The sequence below is a fragment of the Mastomys coucha genome, chromosome X, assembly GCF_008632895.1.
Source record: "Mastomys coucha isolate ucsf_1 chromosome X, UCSF_Mcou_1, whole genome shotgun sequence".
Classification (NCBI taxonomy): Eukaryota; Metazoa; Chordata; class Mammalia; order Rodentia; family Muridae; genus Mastomys; species Mastomys coucha.
In genome coordinates this window covers 14,529,159-14,540,214 of record NC_045030.1, presented here as the reverse complement: position 1 = coordinate 14,540,214, position 11,056 = coordinate 14,529,159, and the positions used below count along the sequence as shown (strand labels likewise).

The following is an 11,056-nucleotide window of genomic DNA, read 5'->3' as shown; positions in this document are numbered from 1 at the left end:
AGTCACACCAAGGTATTTTATATTATTTGTGACTATTGTGAAGGGTCTTGTTTCCCTAATTTCTTTCTTAGCCTGTTTATCCTTTGTGTAGAGGAAGGCCACTGATTTGTTTGTTAGTTTTATATCCAGCTACTTTGTTGAAGTTGTTTATCAGGTTTAGAAGTTCTCTGGTGGAATTTTTGGAGTCACTTAAGTATACTATCATATCATCAGCAAATAGTGATAATTTGACTTCTTCCTTTCCAATTCATATCCCTTTGATCTCCTTTTGTTGTCTAATTGCTCTGGCTAGGATTTCAAGTACAATATCGAATAGGTAGGGAGAGAGTGGGCAGCCTTGTCTAGTCCCTGATTTTAGTGAGATTGCTTCAAGTTTCTCTCCATGTAGTTTGATGTTGGCTATTTGTTTGCTCCACCAACCAAAGAGTACACATGGAGGGACCCATGGCTCCAGCCACATATATAACAGAGGATGACTGTGTTGGACATCAGTGGGAGGAAAGGCCCTTGGTCCTGTGAAGGCTTGATGCCACAGTGTAGGGGAATGCCAGGGCAGGGAAGCAGGAGTGGGTGGGTTAGTGAGCAGGGGAGGGGGAATGGGATAGGAGTTTTTCGGAGGGGAAACAAGGAAAGTGGATAAAATTTGAAATGTAAATAAAGAAAACATCTAATTAAAAAAATTTTTTAAATTATTTATCTGACCTTGATTTAACTGTGGTAAGTAATATCTATCAAAAAAATTACCATTTCTTTTAGATTTTCCAAGTTTGTGGGGTACAGGTTTTTAAAGTATGACCTAATGATTCTTTGCATTTCATCAGTGTCTGTTGTATGTTCCCCTTTTCATTTCTGATTTTGTTAATTTGGATATTCTTTCTCTGTCTTTTAGTTAGCTTGTCTATCCTTTTAGGATTTGTCTACCCTGTTGTTTTTTTCTCAAAGAACCAACTCTTTGCTTCGTTGATTCTTTGTATTGTTCTCTTTGTTTTTTGTATTGATTTTAGCCCTCAGTCCAATTATTTCCTGCCATCTACTCCTCTTGAGTGAACTTGCTTCTTTTTGTTCTAGAGCTTCTATATATGTTATTAAGTCCCTAGCATGAGGTCTCTCCAATTTCACACTTAGGGCTATGAAATTTTCTCATACGACCACTTTCATTGTGTCCCGTATGTTGTGGTGTATTCCTTTTCATTGAATGCTAGGAAGTCTTTGATTTCTTTATTTCTGACTTGACCCAGTAGTCATTCAGTAGAAAGTTGTTCAGTTTCTATGAATTTGTAGGCTTTCTGTTGTTGAAATCCAGTTTAAGCCCATAGAGGTCTGATAGGATGCAGGGGGTTATTTCAATTTTATTGTATCTGTTGAGATTTCTTCTGTGTGTGGTTAGTTTTGGAGAAGGTTCTGAGCTGCTGAGAAGGTATATATTTTCGTGTTTGGGTAAATTGTTCTGTAGATATTTGTTAGGTCCATTTGGTTCATAACATCTCTTAACTCCAGTATTTTTCTGTTTAGTGTTTGACTGGATGACTTGTCCATTAGTGAGAGTGGACTATTGAAGTCTTCCACTATCAATGTGTGAGTCCAGGTGTGATTTAAACTTTAGTACTGTTTCCTTTACAAATGTCAGTGCTCTTGCGTTTGTGGCATAGATGTTAAGCCTTGAAGAATCATCTTGGTGGATTTTTCCTTTGGTGAATATGAAATATCCTTTCCTGCCCCTTTTGATTAATTTTGTTTTGAAGTCTATTTTGTTAGCCATTAAAATGACTTCACCAGCTTGTTTCTTAGGTCCATTTGCTTAAGAAATCTTTTTTCAACCCTTTATTCTGAGGTAAGATCTATCTTTGATATTGAGGTGTGGTTCTGATATATAGCAAAAGGATTAATCCTGTTTTTGCATTCTGTTAGTCTGTGTTTTTATAGGGGAATTGAGTTTAGTGATATTTAGAGATATCAGTGATCATGACAGCTAATTTGTGTTATTTTGTTGGTGGTGATAATGGATTAAGTGAGAGTGGGGCTGGGAGGGAGAGAGGGAGAGAGAGAGAGTCCATCCCTTATTTTGTATTTTTGTGAGATTATTTATCCCTTATGTTTTTCTGGCTGTAGTTTTTCTTTCTAGTACCTCCTGTAGAGCTGGATTTGTGAATAGTTTAAATTTGACTTTGTCATGAAAAATCTGTTTTCTCCATCTATGATGACTGAAAATTTTACTGGGTATAGTAGTCTTGGCAGACATCTGTGGCCTCTTAAAATCTGCCCAGGCCTTTCTGGTTTTTAAAGTCTATTGACAAATTGGGCATAATTCTAATAGGTCTGCATTTGTATGTTACTTGGCCTTTTCCCTTTCAGCTTTTAATATTCTTTCTTTGTTCTGTACACTTAGGGTTTTAATAATTATATGGATGGGGGTGTGAAACTGTCCCGCAGTTTCATAAACCAGGTTCTGCGGCGACCGAAGGGAGAAAGGAGACCTGAAACACAGAGTTCGAGAACAAAAGGACACGAAGCCAAGTTGAGGGCTTCCAATCAAGGCTCTCCTTTACTTTGCGGGTTCAGCATTTATATACAAGAGAGCAAACTGAATCTCCAGGTTACAATGACATTTGAATAACATAAGCAATTTGGGAGGAGTCTGGAAGAGTCCAAACAAAGTCAAGGAGGAAGTCAAAGGGAAGCTGGCTGCTGGGCTGTAGGTGGAGACTCCAAGTCTCAGCTCCAGGGAGAGGCTGGAGGCTCAGTCCACAGTGGTGGAGGAGGTCAACAACAGATGTCCTCAGGCTGTGTATGTGCCAGCCAGCAGGTGTGGTTTCCTCTGGAATCCTCGAAGGCAGAACTCATAGTAGTGAGCCTTTGTTTCAGGCACAGCAGGCATGAGTTGAGTCTCCCCTGGCAATGTCTTGCAGCTGAGGGACCCAACAGGGGTGGCCTTTCTTTTCTAGTCCAATCTACTTGTTGTTCTGTGTGTTTCTTGTACCTTTATAGGTATGTCCTTTTTAGGTTGGGAAATTTTTCTTCTATGATATTGTTGAAAATATTTCTGGGCCTTTGAGATAGGAATCTTCTTCTCTTCCTATTATACTTATTTTTTTGTTTTTTGTTTTTTGTTTTTTCAGTTTCCCTGATATTCTAGATGTTTTGTGTCAGTGTTTTAGATTTAACAGTCTCTTTGACTGGCGAATCTATTTCTTATACTGTATCTTTAACCCCTGAGATTCTTTTCTTCCATCTAGTATTTCTTGGTAATGCTGTGTGTTTACTTCGTTTTTCTGTATGTTCCTGTGTGTTTACCTACATTTTTTTCCATCTCCAGGATTCCCTCAGTTTGTGTTTTCTTTATTCTATTTTCAGGTCTCAAACAGTTGTATTTATATTGCCTCTATTTACATTTTCATTTCTTCAACAGTTTTATTCACTTCCTCACACTGTGTCTTCCTGAATTTCTTTAAATGATTTATTCATTTCTTCAAATTGTGTTTTCTTTAAGGGATTTGTTCATTTCCTCTTTAAGGACCTCTATCTATTTATGAAGATAAATTTGGTTGTAAGGTCATTTTCTTGTGCTTCAGTTGTGTTGGGTATATTCAGGACTTGCTATAGCAGGATAGATGGGCTTATTAGTGGTAACATATTTCCCTGACTGTGTTCTTATGCTGGCCTCTTAGGTATCTGTGTTTGGGGTGATTATAGGTCTAGTTGCTGATTTCTGAGTTTGTCTTTGTTGGGTGGGTGTTTTTCCTTTGGCTGCCCTTTCCTCTCTGGTCTTCTGGCCTGAGTGGCCTGTGGTTCTGATGGCAGGCAAGTCCTCTAGTCCAGTAGGGTGCCTCCACTATAGTTGTGGCCCGTAGACCTTTTTGGGGTTCAGTGTGCCAGCATTGCCTCAGGAGTTCTGGAAACCAGTGTGGCCTCTAATAGAGTGGGGGCTTGTACTAGAGTTGTAGGCTGTAGTATGATGATAAGGGTTGTTGGTGGAAGGCTGAGAGGGCTCTGAGGAAGTGTTAAGAAGTTTGAGGGATTCTGGGATTGGCCTGTGCTGTATTCTTTATGTTGATTCTATCTTTGAGTGGTTGCTGCAAACCTGTGATGTTATTCCAAACTTACATTTGGTTTGGTCTCTTATTATGTTTAATGCATTTTTTTATTTTCAGAGAGAGAGAACCACCACCTAAGTATAGAGATGAGAAGAAAACTTGTAAGAATCAGTCCTCTACTTCCTCCACCAGTCTCAGGGTGGGTCCTGAGATTGAACTCAAATTGCTAGTCTTAGTTTCAAGGGTCTTTATCTATTGAGCTATTTCACTGCTCCTCTTATTTATTTTTATATGTTTGTTTGTTTGTTTCTATGAGAGGATGAGAGTTTAAAGTTACTTATTTTGCCACTTTGCTGTGATCATTGCGGGGTGAATTTTTTGTCACCTGAAATTCTTTTGGATGGGATTAGTGTTGGGGATTGAACTTAGGGTTCTACTTTTAGCTATATCCCTAGTCTAGTCACAAAATATCTTCTCATTTTCCATTGTTCTTAACAAGTTTTGAGAGGATTTACATTGTTTTTGTTGCTTTGTTCTAAGGACAACCTGGAGTTCAAATGGCCTCCATGATGCTTCTTAGTTCAAGATCTGGCAGTGGGATATGATGCAGCAGCTTCAATGGATGATTTTTGCTTTGGACACTACTGAGAATGATTTTGTATTCTCTGACTTTGTTTTGTTGTATCCTATTCTTTGCCTTGTATTGTATTCATTATTTTTATTGTTGCTGTAATAAAATACTTACCAAAAGCAGCTTAACAGAGTAAGGCTTTATTTTGGCTCAGAGTTTCAGAGTTTCTCAAGCCACAGTGGAGTTTACTTAATATGAATGTGTAGTGGACGTAGCCAGATAAGGAAGCAGAGAACACTTGCCAAATCCAAAACCAGAAGCAGATTTAATCCTCAGATCTCCATCTCTTAATAATGTACTTTCCCCAGGTACCACTTCCTAAAGGCTCCATAACCTCTCAAAACAGTGCCACCAGCTAAGGAGCAAATGTTCAAAGCATTGTGCAGTACATTTCATACTTGAATCATAACATATATGACCCTAATTTCCCCCTTCTGTTTTTCTCCTGCCATTACCCAGTCTTCAAATGCTTCTAATTCATTTGCTCCCATTTCTCCTTCAGAAATGATGCTCTTTATGACCTTGGGTCCTGTACATTTTTCCTACAGCTAACAATTCTTGAGAGCTGATCAGTTTTTTCACTACTTTCATACACACTAGGTATCTTTCTATACATGATCTCAGCTTCCTTTACCCACTCTGCTCTGGCTTTTCAGACCCCTCTTGTATTCTTAAACAGTTCATGGCAAAAGTTTGAAAGACAGCTGACCTAGATGTTTGTGTTCTGTTTGCTTGCTTGTTAGTTTTTCATTTATATGTAATTAGAGCATTCTGTATTAGTTTCTAATTTATATTACACATTATGCTAAAAGTATTGATTATGTGTGGAATATGATGTGTTGATTAGTATATTTTATGAGGAAGTTTATGGAGAGACTTGAGGGATTTTTAGTAAGTTGAGTTTTTTGAAAATGCTAAAGATCCGATGCAAACCTTTCTACATGCTAGGCAAGTGCTCTGCTACAGTACGTTTACTATCTGTATTATCACCTGTTAAGTCTTTCATTTGTATTGTTTAATAATATGACATTATGTGGATTCAAGTTTGTCCATTTGCTGACTGAGAAGTACTTAAGTTATTTTATCTTTGGATGATTAAAATATTCATTTATAAGCTTTGGTGGCTGTGAGATTTTCATTTCACTGGGATAAATACACCTAGGAGCATGATTGTTGGGCTGTTAGGTAGTATATGATTAACTTCACATACACTTGGAAAACTGTTTCCAAAGGCCTGTGCTATTTCTTCTTTCATGTCTGTGATAAAAGAGATCCAGCTGTCCCATATCTACACTACTTGATACTGTAAGGTCTATACTAACAGATGTGTGGTAGCACCTCATTCACTGTAGCTTTAATTTGAAGTTTCATGATGACTAGTTATGTTAAACAACTTTTTATATGTCTTACTTGGTAAAATACTGCACTTCTTGTTATAATAGTTATTTTTGTATTTGCAGATAGTTCTTATATCTTATTCAATTTTCATACTCTCCAATAGTTTAATAGTGCTTTTTATATTATCAGATATTTACGCTGTAATATTAACTTCTGTTCTGTGAATTATCTTTTCATTATCTTTAAGAGTGAATATCAAAAACAAAATAAAAGAAGAGTGAATATTTTTGGAATCTTTTGGTTACAGAAAAATACTTGGTTCATAAAGATTTATGGGACCTTATCCAATACTTTTTTTCCCTACAAATATGGGTTTAGATACTACATCAAGTCACTGATGCATTTTGAGGAGTATTTTTTTCTGCTGCAGAATCACTTGTTAGAATACAAATTTTGAAGAAACTAGGCAGGAACTGAGGCAGAGACTATGGAGGAATGATACATATGGGCTTGCTTTTTCTGCCTTGCTCCACTACTTTTCTCAAAGACCCAGACCCACCTACAAAGCTGATGGTACTGCCACAGCAGTCTGGGCCTCCTCTATCAATTAGCAATTAAGAAAATGCATGACAGATATGCCTGTAGACCATGGATTGAACTGGGAGCTCAATTAGCAGTTTTCTCACATTATAACCTTATCATTCAGTGGTCAGCATTTTAGAATAAAAGAAGTTTGTCATTACAGGAACTAGTGACATTTGAGGATGTAGCTGTGGATTTCACCCAGGAGGAGTGGCAATACCTGAACTCTCCACAGAGGACCTTGTACCGAGATGTGATGCTTGAGACCTACAGCAACCTTGTTTCTGTGGGTGAAGTGGCTTCCATAGGTAATTTTTTATGGTTTTTGTATCCAGTAGAGGAACTTTGCTTGCCTCCCTTCACGTTTTTCTTTTCTTAAAGGGAACTCAAAATATTGGTTAAATGGTTTGTATTAAGTGACAGGTCCCTTCTGCTGACTCCAAACCACAACTTGTACTGTTTCAGGATCTGAAGACCAAGGAGGTATCTATTGTTTAGCATCCTCAGAACAGCAGGTTACTAAGCCAGATCTCATTATCAAGCTGGAGGTAGAAGAACCAGACCCAGAAGATGGGGAAATTCCAGTTTGGAGCTTTCCAGGTAGTATCTTAATGCAGCCCTCTGTCTTCGTTTTCTTTTAAGCTAGATTAAATTCAGAGTTTTCTTTTTCTTTTATTTTCCTTCCTAATTATTTCCATCAGGAGGTTTGTCAGGCAAAAAACAGGCAGTTGTCTGTTTTATGCTATTAGTTACTGGTAATTGCTGCTTAGGCTAATTCACTAATAAATGCAAAATTATGACTTCATTTTTTCATTAATTAATTTATTCACTTATTCATTTTACATCGCATCCCCCTCCTTCCCTTCCTTCCAGTCCCACCCTCACAAACCCCTCCCCCAATTTTCTCACCTCTTCTCAGAGAAGAAACCCATGGGTACCAACCCACCCTGGCTTATCAAGTCACAGCAGGACTAAGCTGATCCTCATCCTCTGATGCTAGACAAGGCAACCCAGGGGAAGGGAATCCAAAGACAGGCAACAGAGTCAGAACAGCCTCTACTCCACTTGTTAGTGGACCCACATGAAGACCAAACTACACATCTGCTACAAATGTGTAGGGAGCCTAGGTCCAGACCCTGCATGTTCTTTGGTTGGTGATTCAGTCTCTCTGTGAGCCTTCATGGGCCCAGGTTAGTTGACTCCTCAGATCTTCTTGTGGTGTCCTTGACCCCTCTGGCTCCTTTAATCATCTTCTCCACTCTTCCATAAGACTCCCTAAGCTCCACCTAATGTTTGGCTGTAGGTCTCTGCATCTGTTTCCATCAGCTGTTGGGTGAACCCTCTCAGAAGACTATTATGCTAGGCCCCTGAATGCAGGCAGAGTATCATTAATAGTGTCAGGGGTTGGTTCTCTCCCATGGTATGGATCTCAAGTTGGAGCAGTCATTGGTTGGGCATTCCCTCAGTCTCTGCTCCAACTTGGCCCCTGTACATCTTGTAGACAGGACATGTTTTGAGTCGAAATATTTGTGTATGGGTTGCTGCCCTTATCCCTCCACTGGGAGTCCTGCCTGGCTACAGGAAGTGGCCACTTCAGGCTCCATATTCACCCTGCTAGGAGTATCAGCTAGGGTCACTCCCATAGACTCTCAGGAGCCTCCCCCATCTCTGGTCTCCAGCTTGTCCCAGAGATGTCCCCCTTCTGATTTCCACTCTCTCAGCCCTTTCACATACAACCCAACACCTACACTTCCCCCACACCTGTTCCCCATCCCTATTCCCTTTTCTACCCCTTCTCCCACTCAGTTTCCTCCCTCCATCCACCTCCAATGTCTATTTTATATCCCCTTCTGAGTGAGATTCAAGGATCCTCCCTTGGGCCCTCCTTGTTACTTAGCTTCTATGGATTATAACATGCTTATCCTGTACTTGACTGAGCCATCAAAGGCTAGGCTCACAACCAAAAAATTTTAAATTTTTTATTCGTGAGAATTTCATACAATGAAATATGATCACACTTACCCAAGCATTTCCTACCTCCTATTCCTCCCATTATCCCCTCAACAGATCTTTCTCCCAGTTTCATGTGTTTTCTTTCTCCTACAACCAAGTCCAGTTGGTGCTATCCATATGTTCATGAATGTGAAGAAACCCAAAGCAGTTATTACATGCACAAGACTAAACCAGCCCAAATTGCAGCATAGATAGAAGGTAAATGATCACAAAACCCTCACCCCTTTCTAATGAACTATTGGCTAGAAGAAAGAGATTTGCTCTTTGATAATATGGCCACTAGTAGGACTCACATGATTCAAGGATGAGATTTTAATTCTGTTATTTATTAATTATTTAACTAGATTACTTCTATGAAGACAGGTTGTCATAGTGGTACCTGCTTTCAATCCCAGCATTCAGAAGTCATAGACAGGAAGATTTCTGTGAGTCTAAGAGAAAGAGAAAAAAACAGAGGCAGAGAAAGAGAGAGATTGTCTCTCATTTATTATTTGGTTAACATGAGTTATATATTCTATAGAATGATTAAGATTTTGTTTATCATTATTCAAAATAATTTTAGTGGGGCTGGAAAGATGGCTCTCAATTGCTACTCTTTTAGAAGATTTGAGATTGTTTCCTAGCACCCATATCAGTAGACTCACAAACACCTGTAACTCCAGATGCAAGGAATTCAAAACCCTCATTTTGCCTCTGTGGTACCCACACTCATGTGCACATATTCACACATGGACACATAGATATAAATAAAAGTAAATTTTAAGACAAATTTTAAAATGATTTTTAGCACCATCTGAAAGTGACCAACAAGTTATATCCTTTTTAATTAAAATTTTCATCCAAGTATATATTATATGTTGAACATACTTCCATTCTTTCTTAGTTGGGGTTACTGTTACTGTAATGAAACACCAAGTTACAGGGAAAAGGGTTAATTTGGCTTATACTTCCCCATCACTGTTCATTACTACAGGAACTCAAGACAAGAACTCAAACAGGGCAGGAACATAGAGGCAGGAGCTGATGCAGAGGCCATGGAGGGGTGCTGCTTACAGGCTTGCTTTCCATGGCTTGCTCAGGTTGCTTTCTTATAGAACCCAAGACTACTAGAGATGGCACTACCCACAATGGGCTGAGCCTTCTCACATCAACCGCTAATTAAGAAAATGTCCTATAGGCTTGCCTGTGGCCTGATCTAATGGAGCCATTTTCTTAATCATCAGATGGCTACAGCTTGTGTCAACTTGACATAAAACTATCTAACTTAATTCATTTAATATGATTATCTGTAGTTGCCTGCATTTTTCTTATGAATGACATAATCCCATTGTTTAAAACTGAAAAAAATCTATTGTGTACATATAACATTATTTTCTTTACCCACTCTCTGTTAGACACCTAGGTTGATTCTATAATTTAGCTTTTGTGAGTAGTGCTACAATAGCGGAGTTCTCTGTGATATGTGTTATATGTTAATTTGCAGTTCTTTGGATAAATGCCCAAGAGTTATATAGCTGTGTCAAGTTATATTATTTGCTATATAGCATTTATACCTTTATAGGTATAGCATTTTAAGTCCTTTTTTATGGCAGGTGCTCACTGTTTTGTCCATGATAACTTCAAACTTATACTATTTCTGTCTCAGCCTTAACAATGCTGAGATTACAGGAATGACTCACAGGCCAAATATTTTTGTTATAAGCAATTGCCTCAGAATTCTTATGAGTCAAACTATCCCACCTTTAGTTAGTGGAAACCCTTCAAACTAGCCACCAAGTGTGCTGCTGAGGTTAAAATTTAAGGTTTGTTACATTTCTTCCTCTCTAACCTATAATTGCTATTTCTCCAAGGATTCCCTCCTTACTTTTAGTGGAAAAGTGTTTTAAGACCACAATTCGAATCTTTTATTTTCCTTTTATTGAAAGTAGATTGATTTCCTCATATGATATATCCTGATTATAGTTACCCTTCCTTCTACTCCTTCCAGCTCCTCCCCTCACCCTCTCCCTGATTCCCCTCCATCCAAATCCACTCCCTTTCTGTTTCTCATTAGAAAACAAACAGGCTTCTATGGAATAATAATAAAAATAATGTAGTAAAGTGAGATAAAACAAAAACTAACACACCAAAATTAGACAAAATAAACAATAGGAAAGAACCCAAGAGAAGGCACAAGAAACAGACAACCACTCTTTCACACACTCAGGAATCCCATAAAAGCACTGTATACTGACTGGAAGCCATAGTACATATGCAAAGGACCTGTAGGGTTAAAAAAGAGAGAAGAAAAATATGTACATATGTGAATAAAATAAACATAAAAATAATATAAAGTTAAAAAAAAAAGAAGAGGCCCGACATAACATTATGAAACAAGAAACCTTCAAAGGTGCCATTGAGTTCATTTTCTGAGGCCATTTACTTCAGGGCATTTAGCCTGTTCTTTTTTTTTTTTTTTTTT

The 11,056-nt window shown here is 38.3% G+C and overlaps 1 protein-coding gene and 1 long non-coding RNA gene across 2 annotated transcripts in view; both read left to right on the top strand.

Annotated features, from left to right (window-relative positions):
• Znf182 (zinc finger protein 182) overlaps positions 1–11,056 on the top strand; it is a 65,712-nt gene that overhangs the window by 45,759 nt on the left and 8,897 nt on the right. The window contains exons 2-3 of the mRNA XM_031347541.1: positions 6,746–6,890; positions 7,048–7,182. Coding sequence (XP_031203401.1) covers positions 6,746–6,890; positions 7,048–7,182 — 280 coding nt within the window. The remainder of the gene's footprint in view (positions 1–6,745; positions 6,891–7,047; positions 7,183–11,056) is intronic.
• LOC116074852 lies at positions 4,147–5,777 on the top strand. Its single transcript, XR_004112324.1, has 2 exons — positions 4,147–4,230; positions 4,572–5,777. It is a non-coding gene; the product is annotated as an uncharacterized LOC116074852 (long non-coding RNA).